This window comes from Capra hircus, chromosome 15 (genome assembly GCF_001704415.2).
Source record: "Capra hircus breed San Clemente chromosome 15, ASM170441v1, whole genome shotgun sequence".
Lineage (NCBI taxonomy): Eukaryota > Metazoa > Chordata > Mammalia > Artiodactyla > Bovidae > Capra > Capra hircus.
In genome coordinates, this window is record NC_030822.1 from 32,766,139 (window position 1) to 32,791,797 (window position 25,659).

Below are 25,659 nucleotides of genomic sequence, written 5' to 3' on the forward strand. Positions count from 1 at the left end.
AAAGTTACAGCTTTTATATCACAAAAATACAGAGAATCCTAAGGGACTACAACAAGCAACTATATGCCAATAATTTGGAGAAATTCTTAGAAAGTGACAGTCTTCGAAGACTAAACCAGAAGAAGAAAATATGAGCAGATCAATCACAAGCACTGAAATTGAAACCATGATTTAAAAACTCCCAACAAACAAGTGCAGGACCTGATGGCTTCACAGGCAAATTCTATTAAACATTTAGAGAAGAGCTAACATCTAGCCTTCTGAAACTCTTCCAAAACATTGCAGAGGAGGGAAAAATTCCAAACTCATTCTGAGGCCACCATCACCTTGATACCAAAATCAGACACATATATTAAAAAAAAAATTACAGGCCAATATCACTGATAACACAGAAACAAAAAACCTCAACAAAATACTAGCAATTTGAATCCAACAATACATTACCCTAAGGATTCAAGGATTTTCCAATATTCACTAATCAATTGATGTGATACACCACATGAACAAATTGAATAAAACTATGTGATCATCTCAGTAGATGCAGCAAAAACTTTTGACAAAATTCAGCACCCATTTATGATAAAAACTCTCCAGAAAGTGGGCATAGAGGGAACATTTTGTTGTTCAGTTGCCCAATCATGTCCGACTCTTTGGGACCCTGTGGACTGAGGCACACCAGGCCTCCCTGTCCCTCACCATGTCCTGGAGTTTGCCCAAGTTCATGTCCATTGCATGCTGCCACTCCTGCTACTAAGTCTCTTGAGTCCATTGCATAACCCAACATAATTAAGGTCACATAAGACAAAACTACAACTAACATCATACTGGTGAAAATCTGAAAGCATTTCCTCTAAGAGCAGGAACAAGACAAGGATGTCCACTCTTGCCACCTTTCTTCAGCATAGTTTTGGAAGTCCTAGCTACAGCAATTAGAGAAAAAAAGGAAAAATAAAAGGAACCCAAACTGTCACTGTTTGCAGATGACATGATACTATACATAGAAAATCCTAAATATGCTACCAGAAAACTATCAGAGCTCAATGAATTTGGTAAATTGGCAGGTTACAAAATTAATACACCAAAGTCTGTTGCATTTCTATATGCTAATAAAAGATCAGAAAGAGACATTCAAGAAGCAATCTTATTTGCCATCGCATCAAAAAGGATAGAATACCTAGGAATAAGCCTACCTAAGGAGACAAAAGACCTGTATCCTGAAAACAAGATACTGATGAAAGAAATTGAAGAAGACACAAACAGATGGAAAGATATACCACATTTGTGGATTGGAAGAACCAATACTGTCAAAATGACTATACTACCCAAGGCAATCTACAGATTCAGTGCAATACCTATCAAATTACCAAGGGCATTTTTCACAACTAGCACAAAAGACCCTGAAGAGCCAAAGCAATCTTGAGTTAGAAAAATGTAGCTGGAGAAATCAAGCTACCTAGTGGGTGGCTGCGACCAGCCCACATAGCACGGCCGAGAGGAGCTACCCCACATCCGAGGTCAGGGGCAGCGGCTGAGAGTGCCAGGCTGTAACGGTGCAGGAACGGCCAAGAGGAGCTACCCGACGCCTGAGGCCAGGCGCGGCGGCCGGGAGGAGCTACCCCAAGCCTGAGGCCAGGGGTGGCAGCCGGGAGGAGCAACTCCACATCCAAGGAGTGATGGCTGCGCAGGCACAGGAGGGCCTAGAGGAGCTATTCCACCTTCAAGGTCAGGAGGGGCAGTGATGAGGAGATACACCTCGTCCAAGGTAAGGAGCAGTGGCTGTGCTTTGCTGGAGCAGCTGTGAAGAGATACCTCAAGTCCAAGGTAAGAGAAACCCAAGTAAGATGGTAGGTGTTGCAAGAGGGCATCAGAGGGCAGACACACTGAAACCATACTCACAGAAAACTAGTCAATCTAATCACACTAGTTAGCCTTGTCTAACTCAATGAAACTAAGCCACGCCCGTGGGGCCACCCAAGATGAGCGAGTCATTGTGGAGAGATTTGAAAGAATGTGGTCCACTGGAGAAGGGAATGGCAAACCACTTCAGTATTCTTGCCTTGAGAACGCCATGAACAGTATGAAAAGGCAAAATGATAGGATACTGAAAGAGGAACTCTCCAGGTCAGTAGGTGCCCAATATGCTACTGGAGATCAGTGGAGAAATAACTCCAAGAAGAATGAAGGGATGGAGCCAGAGCAAAAACAATACCCAGTTGTGGATGTGGCTGGTGATAGAAGCAAGGTCCGATGCTGTAAAGAGCAATATTGCATAGGAACCTGGAATGTTAGGTCCAAGAATCAAGGCAAATTGGAAGTGGTCAAACAAGAGATGGCAAGAGTGAACATAAACATTCTAGGAATCAGCAAACTAAAATGGACTGAAATGGGTGAATTTAACTCAGATGACCATTATATCTACTACTATGGGCAGGAATCCCTTAGAAGAAATGGAGTAGCTTCATGGTCAACAAAAGAGTCCGAATGCAGTACTTAGATGCAATCTCAAAAATGACAGAATGACCTCTGTACATTTCCAAGGCAAACCATTCAATATCAGAGTAATCCAAGTCTATGCCCCTACCAGTAATACTGAAGAAACTGAAGTTGAATGGTTCTATGAAGACCTACAAGACCTTCTAGAACTAACACCCAAAAAAGGTGTCCTTTTCAATATAGGGGACTGGAATGCAAAAGTAGGAAGTCAAGAAACACCTGGAATAACAGGCAAATTTGGCCTTGGAATGCGGAATGAAGCAGGGCAAAGATTAATAGAGTTTTGCCAAGAAAACGCACTGGTCATAGCAAACACCCCCTTCCAACAGCACAAGAGAAGATTCTATACATGGATATCACCAGATAGTCAACACCGAAATCAGATTGATTATATTCTTTGCAGCCAAAGATGGAGAAGCTCTATACAGTCACCAAAAACAAGACCAGGAGCTGACTGTGGCTCAGGTCATGAACTCCTTATTGCCAAATTCAAATGTAAATTGAAGAAAGTAGGGAAAACCACTAGACGATTCAGGTATGACCTAAATCAAATCCCTTACGATTATACAGTGGAAGTGAGAAATAGATTTAAGGGCCTAGATCTGATAGATAGAGTGCCTGATGAACTGTGGACTGAGGTTCGTGACATTGTACAGGAGACAGGGATCAAGACCATCCCCATGGAAAAGAAATGCAAAAAAGCAAAATGGCTGTCTGGGGAGGCCTTACAAATAGCTGTGTAAAGAAGAGAAGCAAAAAGCCAAGGAGAAAAGGAAGGATATAAGCATCTGAATGCAGAGTTGCAAAGAACAGCAAGAAGACATAAGAAAGCCTTCGTCAGCGATCAATGCAAACAAATCGATCAATGCAAACAAATAGAGGAAAAGAACAGAATGGGAAAGACTAGAGATCTCTTCAAGAAAATTAGAGATACCAAGGGAACATTTCATGCAAAGATGGGTTCAATAAAGGACAGAAATGGTCTGGACCTAACAGAAGCAGGAGATAGTAAGAAGAACTGTAGAAAAAGATCTTCATGACCAAGATAATCACGATGGTGTGATCACTCACCTAGAGCCAGACATCCTGGAATGCGAAGTCAAGTGGGCCTTAGAAAGCATCACTATGAACAATGCTAGTGGAGGTGATGGCATTCCAGTCGAGCTATTTCAAATCCTGGAAGATGATGCTGTGAAAGTGCTGCACTCAATATGCCAGCAAATTTGGAAAACTCAGCAGTGGCCACAGGACTGGAAAAGGTTCGTTTTCATTCCAGGGTCAAAGAAAGGCAATGCCAAAGAATCCTCAAACTACAGCACAATTGCACTTATCTCACACACTAGTAAAGTAATGCTCAAAATTCTCCAAGCCAGGCTTCAGCAATACATGAACCATGAACTTCCAGATGTTCAAGCTGATTTTAGAAAAGGCAGAGGAACCAGAAATAAAATTGCCAACATCCGCTGGATCATGGAAAAAGCAAGAGAGTTCCAGAAAAACATCCATTTCTGCTTTATTGACATGCCAAAGCCTTTGACTGTGTGGATCACAATAAATAGTGGAAAGTTCTGAAAGAGATAGGAATATCAGACCACCTGACCTGCCTCTTGAGAAACCTATATGCGGGTCAGGAAGCAACAATTAGAATTGGACATGGAACAACAGACTAGTTCCAAATAGGAAAAGGATTATGTCAAGGCTGTATACTGTCACCCTGCTTATTTAACTTAAACACAGAGTCCATCATGAGAAACGCTGGGCTGGAAGAAGCACAAGCTGGAATCAAGATTGCTGGAAGAAATATCAATCACCTAAGATATGCAGATGACATCACCCTTATGGCAGAAAGTGAAGAGGAACTAAAAAGCCTCTTGATGAAAGTGAAAGAGGAGAGTGAAAAAGTTGACTTAAAGTTCAACATTCAGAAAACTAAGATTATGGCATCTGGTCCCATCACTTCATGGCAGATAGATGGGGGAACAGTGGAAATAGTGCCAGACTTTATTTTGGGGGTTCCAAAATCACTGCAGATGGTGACTGCAGCCATGAAATTAAAAGACGCTTACTCCTTGGAAGGCAAGTTATGACCAACTTGGATAGCATATTCAAAAGCAGAGACATTACTTTGCCAACAAAGATCCATCTAGTCAAGGCTATGGTTTTTCCTGTGGTCATGTATGGATGTGAGAGTTGGACTGTGAAGAAAGCTGAGTGCCAAAGAATTGATGCTTTTGAACTTTGGTGTTGGAGAAGACTCTTGAGAGTCCCTTGGATTGCAAGGAGATCCAACCAGTCCATTCTGAAGGAGATCAACCCTGGGATTTCTTTGGAAGGAATGATGCTAAAGCTGAAACTCCAGTACTTTGGCCACCTGATGCGAAGAGTTGACTCATTGGAAAAGACTCTGATGCTGGGAGGGATTGGGGGCAGGAGGAGAAGGGGACGACAGAGGATGAGATGGCTGGATGTCATCACTGACTTGATGGACATGAGTCTGAGTGAACTCTGGGAGTTGGTGATGGACAGGGAGTCCTGGTGTGCAGTAATTCATGGGGTTACAAAGAGTCAGACATGACTGAGTGACTGAATTGAAGTGAACTTCAGATTATAATACAAAGCTATAGTCATCAATATAGTGTAGTACTGGGATAAAAATAGAACTATAGATCAATGAAGAGGATAGAATGCCAAAAATCAAACCCACACAGTTATGGTCAATTAATCTTTGACAAAGGTAGCATGACTACACAATGGTGGAAAGACTCTCTTCAACAAATGCTGCTGGGTAAACTGGACAGCTACATGTGAAAAAATGGAGTTAAGTCATTCTTTAACATCATACACAAAAAATAAGCTCAAAATGGGTTAAAAACCTGAATGTGAAACTGAATACTACGAAGCTCCTAGTGGAAATCAGGCAAAACACTCTCACATAAATTGCAGCAATATCTTTTTCAGTCCCTCTCCCAGCATAATGTAAATAAAAACATAAACAAATAGGACCTAATTAAAGTCAAAAGCATTTGCACACCAAATGAAACCATAAGCATAACAAATAGAGAACCAACAGATTGGGAGAAAATATCTGCATATGATGTGCCCAACGAAGGAGAAGTCTCCAAAATATATAGCCATGAGGCTTAATATCATCAAAACAAATCAATCAAAAATCTGCAGAAGATCTAAATAGACATTTCTTCAAAAAGACATGCAGATGGCCAAGAGGCACATGAAAAGATGCCCAAACTTGGTAATTTTTAGAGCATTGCAAATCAAACTACAATGAAATATCACCTCACATCAGTCAAAATGGCTATCATTAAAAAATGCACAGGACTTTCCTTGTGGTACAGTAGATAAGAATTCACCTGTTAATGCAGGGGACATGGGTCCGATCTTTGGTCCCAAGAGATTCGACATGCCGTGGAGCAGCTAAAGCGCGTGTGCCACAACTACTCAGTCTGCGTGCTGCAACTACCGAAGCCTGTGTGCACACAGGTTGTGCTATGCAACAAGATAAGCCACAGCAATGAAAAGCCTGTGCACCACAGCAAAGAATGGCCCCACTCTCTGTAACTAGTAAAAGTCCGAACAGAGCAACAAAGACCATTTGTAACCAAAAACAAATAAATTATTTTTAAAAATGCACAAGCAATAAATTCTGGAGTGGTGTAGAGAGAAGGTGAACCTCTTACACTATTGGTGGGAATTCAAACTGGTATAACCGCTATGGAGAACAGTATGGAGGTTCCTCCAGTTCAGTTCAGTTCAGTCGCTCAGTCGTGTCCGACTCTTTGTGACCCCATGAATCGCAGCACACCGGGGCTCCCTGTCCATCACCATCTCCCGGAGTTCACTCAGACTCACGTCCATCGAGTCAGTGATGCCATCCAGCCATCTCATCCTGGGTCGTCCCCTTCTCCTCATGCTCCCAATCTCTCCCAGCATCAGAGTCTTTTCCAATGAGTCAACTCTTCACATGAGGTGGCCAAAGTACTGGAGCTTCAGCTTTAGCATCATTCCTTCCAAAGAAATCCCAGGGCTGATCTCCTTGCAGTCCAAGGGACCCTCAAGAGTCTTCTCCAACACCACAGTTCAAAAGCATCAATTCTTCAGTGCTCAGCCTTCTTCACAGTCCAACTCTCACATCCATACATGACCACAGGAAAAACCATAGCCTTGACTGGACGGACCTTAGTCGGCAAAGTAATGTCTCTGCTTTTGAATATGCTATCTAGGTTGGTCATAACTTTTCTTTTCTTTTTTTTTTTTTTAGTTTTTAATTTTTTTAATTTTAAAATCTTTAATTCTTACATGCGTTCCCAAACATGAACCCCCCCTCCCACCTCCCTCCCCATAACATCTCTGTCCAAGGAGTAAGCGTCTTTTCATTTCATGGCTGCAGTCACCATCTGCAGTGATTTTGGAGCCCCCCCAAAATAAAGTCTGACACTGTTTCCACTGTTTCCCCATCTATTTCCCATGAAGTGATGGGACCAGATGCCATGATCTTTGTTTTCTGAATGTTGAGCTTTAAGCCAACTTTTTCACTCTCCTCTTTCACTTTCATCAAGAGGCTTTTTATCTCCTCTTCACTTTCTGCCATAAGGGTGGTGTCATCTGCATATCTGAGGTTATTGATATTTCTCCCGGCAATCTTGATTCCAGCTTGTGTTTCTTCCAGTCCAGCGTTTCTCATGATGTACTCTGCATAGAAGTTAAATAAGCAGGGTGACAATATACAGCCTTGACGTACTCCTTTTCCTATTTGGAACCAGTCTGTTGTTCCATGTCCAGTTCTAACTGTTGCTTCCTAAAAACTGAAAATAGAGCTCCCTTATGACCCTGCAATCCCACTCCTGGGCATATATTTGGAGAAAGCATGTTCAAAGAGATACATACACCCAATGTTTATTGCAACACTGTTTATAATAGCTAAGACATAGAAGCAACCTATATGTCCATTGACAGTAGAATGGACAAAGAAGATGTGGTACACATATACAATGGAATATTATTCAGCCATTAAAAATAATGCAATAAAATGCCATTTGTAGCATCATAGATGGACAGAGATTGTCATACTGAGTGAAGGAAGTCAGACAGAGACAAACATCATGTAACATCCCTTATATGTGGAATCTAGAAAAATGACGCAAATGAACTTATTTACAAAATGTTAACAGACTCAGACTTAGAGAATGAATTTATGCTTACGGCGGGGGGGGGGGGAAGAGTAAGGGGAAGGAGATTGGAGAGTTGGAGACTGACAAGTACACACTGCTGTATTTATTTTATTTATTTTTTTTACTTTACAATATTGTATTGGTTTTATCATACATCAGCATGAATCCACATTGGGTGTCCACCACACTGCTGTATTTTAAATCAATAGTCAATAAGGACCTACAGTATAACACATGGAACTCTGCGCAGTGTTACGTGGCAGCCTGGATAAAAGAGGAATTTGAGGGAGAATGAATACATGTATGTGTATGACTGAGTGGCTTCTGCTGTGCACCTGAAACTATCACAATATTGTTCATCTGCTATATACTAATTAAAAAGCATTAAAAATGTAAAAAAATTAAAAGTTTCTGTATAATATTAATAAAATGAAAATACAACCTACAAAATAGAAAATATTCACAAATCATATCTGTAATAAGGATTTAATATCTAAAATATATGAAAAACTCATGACAGAAGAAAACAATCCAATTTAAGAATTATGGGGGATCTGAATAGACATTTTCCAAAGAAGACAGACAGATGGGCAACAGGAATACGAAAGATGCTCAACATCCCTACAAATCAGGGAAACAAAACCACAAAGAGATGTCCTTTTATACTTGTTAGTATGGCTATTACCAAAGAGAGAAAGTACAAGTGTTGGTGAAGATGTCAACAGGGTATAAACACTTGTGTACTGTGGTGGCAATATAAACTGGTGCCGGCACTATAGAAAATGGTATGAAGGTTCTATAAAATACAAAAAGTAGAACTACTATGTGATCCAGCAATATTACTTCTGAGTATTTGTCTGAATGAAACAATCTCTCTCTCTAGGGTATTTATACTCCCATATTTATTGCAGCATTATTTACAGTCACCAAGAGGTAAGTGGCCATTGATAGGTCAAAAAAGAAAATATGGTATATAGAATATTGTACAGCCATAAAAAGGAACTTCTAATATTTACAACAATGTGGATGAAACCTGTGGGCATTATGCTATGTGAAATAAGTCATATAAAGACAAATACTGTATAATATCATTTACAAATGGAATCTTAAAAAAATCTGAATTTACAGAGAAGAAATAGGTGGCTGCCTGAGGCTAGGGGATAGGTGAAGTGTGTGAAAATGGTATATAAAAAATAAATGGTACAAACTTCCAATAGTTAAATAAATCCTGGTGATGTGATATATAGCCTGGTGATCATATTTAACTACTGTATATCAAAATGTGCTAAGAATAAATCTTAACAGTTATCACAAGAGAAAAAATTGTAGCTGTGGGGTGATGGATATTAACTTATGTGATAATCATCTAACAATATATACATATCAAACATAAAATTGTATTATTTTTAGGTACACAATTATATGTCAGTTTAAAAATTAAAGACATAGTAATATGCATTCGTTTCCTCTAAGTGAAAAGTCAATCTGGAAAGGCAACATACCATATGATTCAACCTATGTGACATTCTGGAAAAGGCAAACAATGGAGATAATCAAAAGATCAGGGGTTGCAGGGGTAAAGCATAGGGAGAGATGAGTAGGTAGCACAGAGTGTTATGAGGGGAGTGAAAATACCGTATATGATACTATGATGCTATAATAGAGGATACATGTCACTGTATATTTGTCCAAATCCATATAACACCAAGAGAACTCTAATGTACACCATGGTCTTTGGTTATGATGCATCTATGTAGTTCCACTGTAACAAATGTGTTACTCTGGTTGGAGATATTGGTGATGAAGGCAGAGGGTAAATAAGAAGTTTGTACACCATTCTCATTTCTGCTGTGAGCCTAAAACCACTCTAAAATATACAGTATCTATTACATTCAGAGTCCTTTTACTTCAAGAAAACTTAAGGGTCTGGTGGTGTGAAGGATATTGAGAGATCCCTCATAATGTGATGGTATGGTGAAGGATAAGATGGTGTATCTGTTCTCTCCTATAAAAAAGGTGGGACGAAACAGATCATGGGCGGCTTTGGGTTTAGGAGGCAACATGTTCCTGACTTGGATGTATTACCCTGGCCCACTTACTGAATGACCCCCTAAAGCTTCTGGTTTTGACTTGGGCCCAGAAATAGAATGTACAGCAGGTTCAGGTTACTGTACAAACTGACTTGCCACCTGGGCCATATGATCCAGCAAGTCCAGTGATGCTTGAAGTATCAGTGGCAGATAGGTATGCTGACTGGAGCCTTTGGCAGACCCCTATAGGTGAACTGCCAGAGAAGGCAATGGCACCGCACTCCAGTACTCTTGCCTGGAAAATCCCACGGGTGGAGGAGCCTGGTAGGCTGCAGTCCATGGGGTCGCGAAGAGTCAGATACGACTGAGCAACTTCACTTTCACTTTTCACTTTCATGCATTGGAGAAGGAAATGGCAATCCACTCCAGTGTTCTTGCCTGGAGAATCCCAGGGGCAGGGGAGCCTGATGGGCTGCCGTCTATGGTGTTGCACAGAGTCGGACACGACTGAAGCGACTTAGCAGCAGTAGCAGCATAGGTGAACTGCAGTAGAGACAAGTAGAGTTTTAGAGTAAAGCCCTGCCTTCTTTTCTGGATGACTACTCTCCATTTAAGAAATAGCTCTTGGACTACTACTGGGGCTTGGTAGAGGCTGAATGCTTGTGCATGGGCCATCAAGTGACCATGTGACTGGAGCTTCCCTTCCTGAACTGGGCTTTTTCTAACTCACCAAGCCATTAAGTGGAGCATGAATAGCAGGACTGCATCAAATAGAAGTGTTATACGTGTAAACAAGCCCAAGCATGTCATGAAGGCACAGCTTACATAAAGTGGCCCCAGTGCCCATGGTCTGCCCTCCTCCTACAGCTTCTCCATGCCTGCAGCTATGACTATACAAGGAGTTTATAGAGGAAACTAAGACTCGGGCCTAGTTTATAGAAGGTTCTATACAATATACAGGTACCACCTGAAAATGGACTGCCCCTTCCTGGAACATCCCTGAAGGAAAGTGCTGAAGAAAAATCTCCCTGTTGGCAGAACTTTGATCAGCACAACTAGTTGTTTACCTTTCTTGGAAGGAGAAGCAGCCAGAGGCACAATTATATACTGATTATGGGGTTTGGCCAATGGTTTGGCTGGATAGTCAGAGACTTGCAAGGAACATGATTAAAATTGGTAATGAAACATTAGGGAAAATGAGAGACATCTCTGAAAGGATGAAAAATGATGTGTCCCATGTAAATGCTCAAAGGATGACCTCAGCAGACAAGGACTTAAAAGTCAGGTGGATAGGATGACCTGTTCTATAGATATTAATTAGCCTTTTCCCCTAGCCATCCCTGTCATTGCCCAATGGAGTCATGAACAAAGTGGCCGCAGTGGCAGGGATGGAGGCTATATATGAATCCAATAATAGGAATCACTAAGGCCAATCTGGCCATGTTCATTACTGAGTACCCAATCTTCCAGTACCAGAGACTAACACCAAGTACCCACTATGGCACCATTCCCCAAGGTGGGGAATAGCTGCTTGACTCACTTGAAGCAGAGCCTCACAACCAAACCCAGCTTGCATCAGATTCCCAGCAGATCTGCAGATGCATAAACAAATCCAGTTGAGGTCAGACGTCATCTCAGCCAATCTCCAGATATATGAAACATACATTTTTATGTATGTATAACATACATTTTATGTTGTATACCACTGAGATTTTTGTGGATATCTGTTTTGTTCCACAGTCCATTCTGAAACATCAAATTGCCAACATCTGTTGGATCAATGAAAAAGCAAGAGAGTTCCAGAAAAGCATATGCTTCTGCTTTATTGACTATGCCAAAGCCTTTGACTGTGTGGATCACAACAAACTGTGGAAAATTCTTAAAGAGATGGGAATACCAGGCCATCTGACCTGTCTCCTGAGAACTCTGTATGCAGGTCAAGAAAGAACAGTTAGAACTGGACATGGAACAACAGACTGGTTCTGAATTGGGAAAGGAGTATGTCAAAGCTGTATATTGTCACCCTGCTTATCTAACTCATATGCAGAGTACATCATGTGAAATATGAGACTGGATGAAGCACAAGCTGGAATCAAGATTGCCGGGAGAAATATCAATAATCTTGATATGCTGATGACACCACCCTTATGGCAGAAAGCAAAGAAGAACTAAAGAGCCTCTTGATGAAAGTGAAAGAGGAGAGTGAAAAAGTTGGCTTAAAACTCAACATTCAGAAAACTAAGATCATGCATCTGGTCCCATCACTTCATGGCAAATAGATGGGGAAACAATGGAAACAGTGAGAGACTTTATTTTCTTGGGCTCCCAAATCACTTCAGATGGTGACTGCAGCCATGAAATTGCAGATGCTTGCTCCTTGGAAGAAAAGCTATGACCAACCTAGGTGGTGGTTTAATCACTTAGTCGTGTCTGACTCTTGCGACCCCATGAACTGTAGCCACCAGGCTCCTCTGTCCATGGGATTCTCCAGGCAAGACTGGAGTGGGCTGCCATCTCCTTCTCTGTGCCCAACCTAGACAGCATATTAAAAAGCAGAGACATTACTTTGCCAACAGTCTAGTCAAGGCTATGGTTTTTCCAGTAGTCATGTATGGATGTGAGAGTTGGACTATAAAGAAAAATGAGCGCCAAAGAATTGATGCTTTTGAACTGTGATGTCAGAGAAGACTCTTGAGAGTCCCTTGGACTGCAAGGAGATCCAACACCAACATCTCCTTTAGTCCATCCTAAAGGAGATCAGTCCTGAATATTCATTGGACAGACTGATGCTGAAGCTGAAATTCCAATACTTTAGCCACCTGATGGGAAGAACTGATTCATTGGAAAAGACCCTGATGCTGGGAAAGATTGAAGGCAGGAGAAGGGGACAACAGAGGATGAGATGTCTGGGTGGCATCACCGACTTGATGTACGTGAGTTTGAGCAAGCTCCAGGAGTTGGTGATGGATAGGGAAGCCTGGTGTGCTGCAGTCCATGGGGTCACAAAGAGCTGGACACAACTGAGTGACTGACTGAACTGGCATTTTGGAAAATAAATGTTTGTCATTGTTATATAGTAAATTGAATAATAGATTAAATAAGTATTTCCAGGCTGTAAGATCTTATTTGTCCCTATGTTTTATGGAAGAATGACCTTATCTTTCAGGTAACACTCATAACCTCCTACAGAGGATGAATTGAGCCCCACCTAGAAGTTTAATAGTATATGAATTACATTACCATGTAATATAGTCTATGTTTGTGTCATTAGTATTTACTGTTATTTTTAGGTTTTCCACCCAACCATGTTCAAAAGAAACAAGCAAAAAGTTTGAACTAAAGGTAGAACATCATTTCTGTGTGTGTGTGTGTGTGTGTGTGTGTGTGTGTGTGTGTGTAAATGTCAGAGGAAACTATAGGAGCAGAGGTGGGAAATGAGCAAAATAAGTCTGGTCTCTAGCTACACTCTTTCTCTGTGGCCATTTCCAACTATCTGACATGGGCTTAGAGATTCTCTTTCAAAGTTAATAATATGAATAGACAGATATGTAGAAATATAGACAGAACTAGAGACACATATATATAATTTCTGAACAGTCTGAGGAAACAAAGGAGTCATGAGATAAATGTAGAAGAAAGCATATGTGAAAGATTGTAAATAAGGGCTTGTGTGACCACACAAATGCTAGTTGGCAGGATTAATATTAAGGAATTCTTTACTATATAAATTTGTATTGGATAAAGAACACAGGTCAATAAGCCCATTTCCCATCTGCTTTGCCTACCTATTTATTCCATGATACTGGGCCCTGTGATGGGGAGTTTACAGAACACCACCTATTGAACTTAACATTTCCTTGTCTCAGGACATAGAAGTCTAGCATCCCTACCATAGCAATCCATGTATTCCCAGCCCCTAGCATAGATTTGGCACTCAACATTTTGTGAATGGACTCATAAAAAAGAGGAAGTCACATTCTTGGTGAAAATGTAAGATACATCTGTGTGAAAATAAGGGTTGTATGAATGCAGAGAAATGTCAGAAAGACTTGTCTTAGTAAAAATATTTAATGAGGGGGGTTGCCCATTGGGCTGTAGAGCCCAGAAGAAATCAAAGAAGGCAAAAACTGACGTATTTGAAGAAATAAATCTTAATGAGCAAAGCTGTCTATATAGGAACCTATAGCCCTGGAAGATCATGAGCTCCCCCAAACTGGCAGTATTAGGTTGGCCAAAAAGTTCTTTTGGTTTTAAAGTAAGAATAGGACACAGTTTTCATTTTTACCAAGAACATTATTGAACAACGTAGTCACTGTTTTGTTCCACTCACTGCCATTTTTTCAGGCAACTTCATAATTCCGTCTTCCAAAAACTATCATTTTGAACAAAGAACTGTTCAATGTGTCTTTTATAATCTTCTAGGGAATTGAAATTTTTCTATGAAGATAATTTTGTAAAGATGGAAATAAATGGACACCCAAAGGTGCAATGTCTGGTGAATGTGGCAGATGAATCAGAACTTCCTAGCCAAGCTGTAACAGTTTTTGCCTGGTTGAAGAAATATTTGGTCTTGTGTTAACCTGATAGAAGATTATGGGCTTTCTGTTGATTAATTCTGGAAGCTTTTCACTGAGTGCTGCTTTCACTTGGTCTAATTGGGAGCATTACTTGTTGGAATTAATCACTTGTTTTTCTGAAAGGAGCTCATAATAGAGGACTCTATTTTAATCCCATTATATATGAAACATCTTTGGATTAAGTCTGGCCTTTGATGTGGTTGGTGGTGGTTCATTTCAGTTGCCTCATTATCTCTTCCACTGCATATTATTGTACAAATATTCATATTTCATTACCCACCGCAATTCATTTTAAAAATGGAATGTTTTCACCATGTTTAAGTAGAGAATTGCATAAGGAAATATGGTCAAGAAAGGTTTTTTCACTCAACTTCTGTGGAATCCAAACAAAATGATTAACATAAAAGCTGGTATAAATGATTCTCAACACTTAATATGCATTATTTTGAGTATGTTGGCTATCTCCTGTATGGTATAATGTTGATTGTTCTTTATGTCTCAACTTGATTGCTATCAACAGCAACTACTCTACAAGAACATGGAACATGAAAATTTGTAAACCACTTTTAGACATCTAATTAGTCACAGCACCTTACCCATACACTGCACAAAATTCTTTTCTGCATGTCAGTTGTGTTTTTACCTTTCTTGAAATAAAGCATAATATGCCAAAAATGTTATTTTCATCTTCAACAATAAAGTTACTTTTGTAGCCACAAGTTTTCTTAATGCATGCTTATATGACAGCTGTCCCTGTACAATCTAACAAACCTGTTTCAAAAGAACTGAAAGACAACTAAACACTACTAGAGCCATCTTATGGCAGGAAAAATGAAATGAACCTTTTGGCCAATCGAATATTTAAGCAGAGATGGAGCATGAGCTGTCAGACTAAAGGAACATTCCTGCCTTGGATGAAATGTTGATCCTTATCTAAGTCTGGACTGGATTAACTCACCAAATCCACTTGGTTAATTACCTCAAAAGCATCTCTGTGTTATTACGTGATGTTGGGGAGAAGGGTGGGTCCAACCTTTGCCTCTGATAGAAAAGTGGAGTCTTTGCTGTCTTCTCTAAGTCAGCAGTTTGAGTCCAGAGGCTACCAGAATACAAGGAACCTTGAGTCCTCATCAGACTGGTGACTCCAAGTTTTAGGACATCAGTTCAGTTTTCATTTCACCAGGAAAGAACTGAACACAGAAGTCTGATAACCCTCTACCTTCCTCATTCTCTCATTACCTCACCCCTATTCAGTTTTCTGCCTGTCCCATCCTATCTCTGCCAGCACCTCACTGTCACTTACACATCCTTTCTCAGGAACAGTCCTAAGACTCGTTCACGAATCTGCTTGGTCTTGACCCCATAGATGATGGGATTGACCATGGGTGGGAAGAGCAGATATAAATTGGCAAGGAGGATGTGTACATGTGGAGCAGCCTGGCGACCTACCCGGTGCATTACTGAGGAGATGACAACAGGTGTGTAAAAGGCTAAAATAGCACCTATGTGGGACACACAGGTCCCAAAGGCCTTGTAGCGGGCCTCCTGAGAGGCAAGCTGTAGAACTGCCTGGAGGATGAAGATGTAAGACAGAATAACAAAAAGCAGGTCCAACACTACTATGAACATGGCCACAGCAATGCCATAGATGTTGTTGAAGCGAGTGTCCCCACAGGCCAGCCTTACCACGGCCATGTGCTCACAGTAGCAGTGGGCAATCACTGGACCTCGGCAGTAGTGGAAGCGTCTGAGCAGACAGGGGAGTGGAGTCATCAGTGTCACAGCCCGAGTCACAGCAGCCAAGCCGATCTTGGTGATAAGTGGCCTGGTGAGGATGGTGCTGTAGTGCAGCGGCTTGCAGATGGCCACATAGCGGTCAAAGGCCATGGCCAGCAGCACTGCCGACTCCATGATGGAGAAGGAGTGGAGAAAGAACATCTGGACCAGACAGGCATAGAAGCTGATCTCTCGATCCCTGAACCAGAAGATGGCCAGCATTTTGGGAAGTGTTGTAGAAGAAAGGACCAGATCAATGGCTGCTAACATGGCCAAAAAGAGGTACATGGGCTCGTGGAGGGCTGCATCAGCTTGAATGATGAAGAAGAGGGTGCAGTTGCCTATAAGAGCCAAAGTATAGGCGAAGCAGAATGGAATGGATATCCAGACATGTAGGTGCTCCAGGCCTGGGATCCCCATCAACAGGAATACTGCTGGATGAGTTGAGGTGATATTGGAGGCTGACATGGCCAACAGAAATTCTCTTTCTCTGGTCTCCTTCCACAGGGCCCTTCCAAAGAGTTCACAGTGTCAGCAGGATTATAGTGTTCAAGTTCAAACTCTTATCATTTACATGGAAGGCTTAACCCTTGGCCCTACTTCTGGACCTTAAAAGAAATTACAAAGTAATCATAATATGAATTGTGGAACATTATATATTGTCTCTGTCCTCAAGATGCTTATAAAACTATTGAGTGGTCAGGACATCAAATTGCAATAGAGCTAAGAAGGCTTCCTTCATAAAAGAACTGAGTGGATGAAGAGTTTTTGTGGTTTTTGTGTAGCCAAGGACAGCTTTATAAAGGACATAGATACCTGCTCAATTCAAATCTTATCCTAAAACATTCATTGTCTTCCTTTGCCTCCCATCTCAACCTGTACTCCTAATTACAAAGGGGAGTTTCTCTTCTGAAATGTCAAGCTTGAATACATAACAAATAATTAAGCCTGGCACTTTCTGAAAAGTTGCTTCCTCTAAGTATTGATATTATCGGTCATTACCTGACACTCAGAAATCTCAAGTAGGGCCATAAAGCACCATCACCTGCAGTTAACTTGAGAATGTGAAAAGCCCCATTATTCTCCTTCCCTTCAAATTTAACTTTTATCTTGATACACTTCTACCTTCAACTACTTTTCCTTCTACAATTCATGACATTCAGAAGAGATGCTCCACTCAATTTTTGGAAGATTGGCCTCTGAATTTCTTGGGTTTCACATCTTTGTTCTTTCTGGGATTTTTTATCTTCTTTCCCCTGCTTTTACCATCATTTATTGTGAAAATGCAGCATCATTTGTTTCCCAAAATTTTGAACGGTGTCCCTTCTCTTTTCTCTCAGTTCCTACATAAAGTTTCTTCCAAGGATTAACTGAGATAATCTTTTAAAACACTCAATACAGTGGATGAAAGGATAAAGAAAATGTGGCATACATGCACAATTAAATACTATTAAGCCATATAAAAGGAGAAAATCCTGCATTTGTGACAACACAGGGACATTGAGGGCATCACGTTAAGTGAAACAGTAATACAAAGAAAAGCAAATATTGTGTGATATCACTTACACATGGAACCTAGAAGAAAGAAAAAAACCAAACTCATAAAAACAAATTGGTGGTTGGGAGGTGGGGTTTGGGGTGCAGTTGAAGGTGGTCAAAAGGTACAAATTTCCAGATATAAAATGAATAAGTTCTGGGGATATAAAATGCAACATGGTGACTTCAGTTAAAAATAGTATAGGGACTTCCCTGGTGGTCCAGTGGTTAAGACTTCACCTTCCAATGCAGGGGGTATGGGTTTGATTCCTGGCTGAAGAGCTAAGATGCCACATGCCTTGTAGCCAAAAAATCAAAATAAAACAGAAGCACTATTGTAACAAATTCAATAAAGATTAAAAAAATACTCATATATTTGAAAGTTGTTAATAGATCTTAAAGTTCTCATCACAAGAAAAATAACTATGTGAAGTGGTAGATATTAACTAGTGGCAATCATTTTGTACAATATCCATGTACAAAATCATTGTATTATACACCTTAAACTAATTCAATATTATGTCAACTGTATCCCAGTAAAACTGGAAAATTTCTTTTTTAAAAAAGCACAAATCTAGAGCATTTAAAAGTGCTCAGTAAATGTGAACATGTGTTTGAATTGAGAAATTTAAAAATATTGACAGTCATATGGTTGGTAAGTGTCAAAGATCAAACTTGAACTTGGAGAACTCTGGTTTCCTACCTTCAAATTCAGTCTTATATTGCTTAAATCTGCTTCCACCCTGTTGCTTCACAAGTAGTTCATGCTCAGGTTAAATAAAACTAACTCATTGCCCTAGTATAGAAAAAAGCTTTGCAGTCTAAAGAATTGGGCCCATATAGTGCTGCTGTACCAGCAGAAAATCAATGATATTTTTAAAGTTTTAGCTTCCTCACCTTTCAATAAAGGTAATAGCTATACTTCCCACGACCATCTTACTGAGCTTTATTGTGAAGAAAGATGGAATCATGAGAACAGACCTTGATAACTGTGAAGCATTGTACACATACCAACATTACTGTTGTCCTTCCCTAGCACAAATTTGCCCTATTTTCTAAAAGTTTATCTTGATTAATATCAGCACAATCCTGTATCCCTTGGCTTCAAACCTTCCTCCAGCTAATAGCCCTTGTTTCTCTTTCCCTTCACAGCACAACTTGTTTAGAAGTTTGACTGTATGAACTCTTTACTTCTTCATCTCTCATTTAATTCTCAATCTTTCCCAATCTAGCTTCCATCTTCACTACTCTCCATACACTGATCTTCTTATCACTTCTTTTCCCCTCACTCTCACCTTCTCCTTTTCTGCTTTTTATTCTCACACTTCTCTAGGTGTTCTCTTTGATTTCTTTTGGCTTTTTCTGTTTTGTTTTTAAATCTGTCTCTGCCCAGGGAATTCTCAGATGCATAGCTTTCACTTTTACTATTAGATATTTCCAGTTAGATGTCCCACAGTCATCACAAATAAAATATGGCCAAGACAAATATTTCTATCTCCCCACAAAATATTTCCTCCTCGGGATGTGTCCATCTCAGTAGATATTACTGCTGTCTGTCCTATATCAAGCTCAGAACCCCAGAAGCAATCATTAATCTTTTCCCTCTTCCTTCATATCCAGTTCATCAGTAAATCTTATTAACCTGCAAAATGTATTTCACCCCCTATGCTTTTCCTTTTTTCCTGCCAACATTCTTATTTAAATCACCATCATCTTTCACCCACACTGCAAAAGCCTCACATCTGGCATCAGTGGTCTGTATATTGGATACTCCGTAATCCATTCTCCTTACTACAGATGAAGAGACTGCGGCTGCTACATCGCTTCAGTCATGTCTGACTCTGTGCAATCCCATAGATGGCAGCCCACCAGGATCCCCCATCCCTGGGATTCTCCAGGCAAAAACACTGGATTGGGTTGCCATTTCCTTCTCCAATGCATGCAAGTGAAAAGTGAAAGTGAAGTCGCTCAGTCGTGTCCGACTCTTACCGACCCCATGGACTGCAGCCTACCAGGCTCCTCCGTCCATTGGATTTTCCAGGCAAGAGTACTTGGGTTGCCATTGCCTTCTCTGAGATGAAGAGACTATTAAGGCTAATTTATATTATGCTGGGCCTTGCCTAAGACCTTCTTGGAATTACCATTGCACTAAGGATGAAATCCACACTCCGACCCTGGTTTACAGGTACCTGCAGCGTCTGGTCCCTGCTCATTTTTCAGCGTCATCCCCTTTCACCTATGCCTCAGTCATACAGCTTCTGCCATACCCTGCTCAATAATGACGCCCCGTGAATCATCTGAATTCTCTGATGCTGTTCTTCTCCTCTCTATGCCATTTGTATTCCCAAAGTCACATCATCTCTTGCCAGTGTCACTAGAAAGCTCTCCCTATAGTTTTCCACCCTACTCCATCTACCTACCACAGTGTGAAAGACCTACTTAAAACCACTGGCAATCCCATGACTACAAAAAAATCTTAAAACTGCTTAACATGTTTGGGAACGCATGTAAGAATTAAAGATTTTAAAATTAAAAAAAAAATTACAAAAAAAACCACAAACTGCTTAACATGGATACAAACTTGGTCTTACCTAAATTAGCCTCACTTCTTACCATTCCTCTAAAAAAATATTTATCCTAGGTACAGCCACACTGAGGTATCTGCGTCACTTTCTAGGTCAGTCTTGCTTGCAGCTAGCAATATTTATCTGGAATACTTTCCTCTGTCTATTTCCACACCTGGCTAAGATCCTGCCACCATCTTGGTGAAGCCTTCTCAGATCCCTCCCGGAAGATTTTCTCAATGTTTTCAATGAGGACTCATTAATGAGCTGAATTAAACAACACGGGGAGAGAGTGATGTATGTTGCTAATGCACTTATCTGTCCATTCATTGGACCGTGAATGCTTTTAGTACAAGAATTTTGCCTTTTTCATTTCTGTATTCACAGACTCTATTGAACCTGGTTGTTGCTCAGTAGGTGTTCTTTACATAAATGCATAGGGGAGGGAGGTGATACATGTATATTTATGGCTGATTTGCATGGCGATATGGCAGAAACCAACAGAACACTGTAAAGCAATTTCCCCCAATTAAAAATCAATTTTAAAGTAGTCATTAAAAGATAAACAAATGCATGAAGGACTCTCTTCAAGAAGAAACTTCCTCCTCTGTGCTGCTGGATAATATATCATCTAATGCAAAGTGACGCTTACTGGATATATCTTAAGCACCTCCACAGATGGAAATTCTGTAAAACCTACCATCAGTTTTGGCTAACTATGTCAGAATAAGAAGTTTTTTTCTTTTTTTAATTAGAAACTTCTTCAAGTCTAATCTGCATTTCCTTTGACTAAGCACTGGGATCAACAACATGGAAGCCCCATGACACTGAGGCTCTGTTTTCACATTTACCGCCAGTATATCCTTGGTACCCATAGCGAAATTCACTATTTCTTGAATGAACGAGAGAATATCCTCTTCTCCATGGTATCACCCTATCCTAAGTGAATGTGTTTTTCCAGTTCCAAACAGGTTTCCCCTCCCTGAGGATCCACTTCTTGGGAGCTCCTGTTGACCATCACTGGTCCTCCAGTCTCTGCCCAAACAACCTCAATCTCACAGCTTCCCATTCTGTTGAAAATTCCTAATAATTCATTCTGTTGAAAATTCTTAATAATTCATCATCTTCCCTCCTTCCAGATTCAACAAAAATACACCTCTAGTGTCATTTACAATACAACTCTGCTTATCTGGTTTCTTCTCTTTTCCATCACTCTTCAGCCTACTTGGCAGGAGTGTTCTGGCAAGTCCTTACCTGTCATTGCCTCGTTTCTTTTTGCCTCCACAGCCAGAATGTCAGCAAATGACAAAAGAAAGTCTGTGTCATTTATTTCAGTGTCTCCCCTGAAAGTGCATGTGGCTCTATATCTGGAGAGTATTCAGTCAGTGATGTCGTGTAGGTAGGCTACACCTTTAACTTGAGAAGATCCTAGAATGATGATGTATATGGGAAACTGAATCCTCAAGTGATCCTGGAGGATATAAGAGACAGATAAAGGACTGAATTTCACATCTTCTGACTTTTATACCAAGATTCAATCTACAGGACTACACTGAAAAGATAGAACTCATTGTTGCTGGGCCTTTAATAACCAAGTGTAACTGATCTGTCCCTTCCATTTCTTATTTTTGAATTCTCCTTTTTTCCCCCTAGACCATTTCAGCAGCTTTGACTGAGGAGGGGCCAGACTGAGGCAGGAGGAGAGCAAGTAGCACTCACAGGAGGGAGGTACTAACCTCAAAGATTAAACTTGAACAACTCTGGTTTCCTACCTTCAAATTTAGTGTCTTATATCACTTATATCTGCTCCCACCTTGTTTTCCCACAAGGTCTGGGTCACTTAGCTAAAGTCTTATTGAGGTTGTCCCTAACACATGACACAGGAGCATAGGCCTGGGAGGCAGAAGAGGGTTTCTTCTAATAATAATGGGATAGCAGGACCTAGGCTTGTAGAAGATCAAGTATTTGGGGAGGGGTGAGAGAAGGTCTCCTCTTAGACAAGGACAGACATACAAAGATGAAAATGGCAGAAGATGAGAAATTCAGGAGATGAGGTCGTACTACAGAGAAGGTAAGTTTTCTGTCCAGGCATGAGTCCATGAGAAATGAATCTGCCCTGTGCACCCTGGGTTCATGCCTCTGATCTAGCCTGTTCTCCTCAAACATGAAGCAATCTTGGCTTTTTAGTCAACATTTGGGTAGTCCCTCTGGTGGCAGTGGTTTAGTTGCTAAGTTGTGTCTTACTCTTGCAACTCCATGGACTGTAGAGCGCCAGGTTCCTCTGTCTGTGGGATTTCCCTGGCAAGAATACTGGAGTGGGTTGCCAGTTCCTTCTCCAGAGTAGTGATTAGTATGTAGTCAGGTTTCTGCTGTTATCGTGGTTATTCTGGTTTTTTTTTTTTTGTTTTTTCCTGCCAGCCTCAGCTCACATGACATTTCTCAGATCTGAGACCCCCAGGCCTCCTGTTCCAGCCCTCTGGTTTTTGGCTGATCCCAGCATAAGTTCCCCTTCTCTGGTGTACTTGCCTCTCACGCCAGTTGTGCAGCTCCCTTACCAGGCCGTGATCTCCTGTCCCCCACCTACCATCCACCATGGGCCCACATGATCTCACCCCTCAGCTTTATGCTCAGTTCATTTTCTGGAGGCTTCAGGACAAATGGTGCAGTTTTCCTCTTTTAGTGAGAGAAGGGTGGGAAAGAGGGTTTTAAAGAGATCTGGCTAATTCTCATGATCAGTTACTCTATTCCCCAAAGAAAAAGGAGACAGTAGGCCTTGCCCCTGAGGTGCATCTTAAAGGGACCCAAGATGGACCTGGTGTCTCCTCTGGGATGACTCTGGGGACATTCTGTCCCTATCTCCAGTCCTCTGGGGTCCCTCCCCTGGTTCCCCTCACATTGTATTGCATCAGTCGCTTCTCTCTGGAGGCAGAGAATCCTCTGGTCTCAGCCAACACTGGGCCCCTCTCCATCCTCACCCTCCTTTCACAGCAGGTCCTGCTGAGGACACAGCCTCCTCTAAATATGCAAATGGATGCCTGTTTTTAGGGCTGAGTGTGACTTATACAAGCAGGGTTCAGCAACAACTAGATCAAGGTTTTCTATTTGTTTTGTGTTTGATTTGGAGTTTTGATTTTCTGCTGTATTGTGGATAGAACTGTGATTGGATAGCTAAGGTTATGAGTGAGAAATTAGGTTTGAGTCCCACTCTGTGACTTTGATGAGGCTGTTAATCTCTCTGCTCCTTGGATTGTTTCCTTATCTATCATGTGGGGACGCTCATCCCGGTCCTGCCCACATCTCACGATTTAGGGAGGATCCAATGTGAGAGGATCCAATGTGATCACTGGGGAATAATTACCAATTTCATTATTGCTTCAGTTCAGTCGCTCAGTCATGTCCAGCTCTTTGCGACCCCATGAACTGCAGCACGCCAGGCCTCCCTGTCCATCACCAGCTCCCAGAGTTCAGTCAAACTCATGTGTATCGAGTCGGTGATGCCATCCAGCCATCTCATTCTCCGTCGACCCCTTCTCCTCCTGCCCCCAATCTCTCCTAGCATCAGGGTCTTTTCCAAAGAGTCAACTCTTCGCATGAGATGGCCAAAGTATTGGAGTTTCAGCTTTAGCATCAGTCCTTCCAAAGAACACCCAGGACTGATCTCCTTTAGGATGGACTGGTTGGATCTCCTTATAGTCCAAGGGACTCTCAAGAGTCTTCTCCAACACCACAGTTCAAAAGCATCAATTCTTCAGTGCTCAGCTTTCTTCAGAGTCCAACTCTCACATCCATACATGACCACTGGAAAAACCATAGCCTTGACTAGATAGACCTTTGTTGTCAAAGTAATATCTCTGCTTTTGAATATACTATCTAGGTTGGTCATAACTTTCCTTCCAAGGAGTGAGTGTCTTTTAATTTCATGGCTGCAATCACCATCTGCAGTGATTTTGGAGCCCCCCCAAATAAAGTCTGACACTATTTCCACTGTTTCTCCATCCATTATTGCTTAATTAACCATTAATAACGAACCAACAAACTGTGGGAAATTCTTAAAGAGATAGCAATACCAACCTATCTTGCCTATCTTAGAAACCTGAATGCAGGCCAAAAAGCAACAGTTAGAACTGATCATGGAACAATAGACTGGCTCAAAATTGGGAAAGGAGTATAAAAAAGCTGTATATTGTCATCCTGTTCATTTAACTTACATTCAGAGTACATCCTGTGAAATGCTGGCTGGCCTGGTGAAATATCGGCAACCTTAGATATGCAGATGATACCACTCTAATGGTAGAAAGCAAGAGGAATTAAAGAGCCTCTTGAGAATGAAAGAGAAGAGTGAAAAAGCTGGCTTAAAACTCAAGATTCAAAAAACTAAGATCCCGTCCCATCACTTTATAGCAAATAGAAGGGGAAAAAGTGGAAGCAGTGGCAGATTTTATTTTCTTGGGCTCCAAAAATCACTGTGGATGGTGACTGCAGTCATGAAATTAAAGGTGATTGCTTTTTGGAAAGAAAGCTGTGACAAAGCTAGACAGCATATTAAAAAGCAAAGACATCACTTTGCTAACAAAGTCCATATAGTCAAAGACGTGTTTTTTCCAGTAATCATGTACAGATGTGAGAGTTGGACCATAAAGAAGGCTGAGTGCCAAAGAATTGATGCTTTCAAAACTGTGGTGCTAGAAGACTCTTGAAAGTCCACTGGACAGCGGGGAGATCAAACCAGTGAATCCTAAAGGAAATCAATGCTGAATACTCACTGGAAGAACTGATGCTGAAGCTCCAATACTTTGGCCACCTGATGGGAATAACTGACTCATTGGAAAAGGCACTGATGCTGGGAAAGATTGAAGGCAGAAAGAGAAGAGGATGATAGAGGATGAGATGGTTGGATGGTGTCACTGATTCAATGGACATGAACTTGGGCAGACTTCCAGCGATGGTGAGGGACAGAGAAGCCTGGCATGCTGCAGCCAATGGGGTTGCAAAGAGTTGGACATGACTTGGCAACTGAACAACAACAACATTGTATATTTGTCAGTCCTGATCTCCCAATTTGTCCTATCCTCCCCTGCTTCCCCCATCCATATCCACATGTCTGTTCACTACATCTGAATCTCTATTCCTGTCCTGCAACTAGGTTCATCTGTACCATTTTTGTAGATTCCACATATATGCATTAAGATATAATATTATTATGACTTACTTCATTCTATGATGGAATCTAGGTCCATCCATATCTCTAAAAATGACCCAATTTTGTTCTTTTTAATGGTGGGTAGTATTTCACTGCATACATGTAACACATAGTCTTCACTCACTTGTTGACAGACATTTAGGTTGCTTCCATGTCCTGGCTTGTATTAATTGTGTTGCAATGAACATTGGGGTACATGTGTCCTTTTGAATTGTGGCTTTCTTAGGGTATATGCCCAGTAGTGGGATTGCTGGGTCATGTGGTAGTTCTATTTTCAGTCTGCTAAGGAACCTCCAT

At 41.0% G+C, this 25,659-nt stretch overlaps 1 protein-coding gene across 1 annotated transcript; it reads right to left on the bottom strand.

Moving 5' to 3' along the window:
- On the bottom strand, positions 15,559–16,568 carry LOC102185483 (olfactory receptor 52K1). Its single transcript, XM_018058963.1, has one exon. It carries the CDS (start codon positions 16,528–16,530, stop codon positions 15,586–15,588), a length of 945 nt encoding a protein of 314 aa, XP_017914452.1. The 5' UTR covers positions 16,531–16,568; the 3' UTR covers positions 15,559–15,585.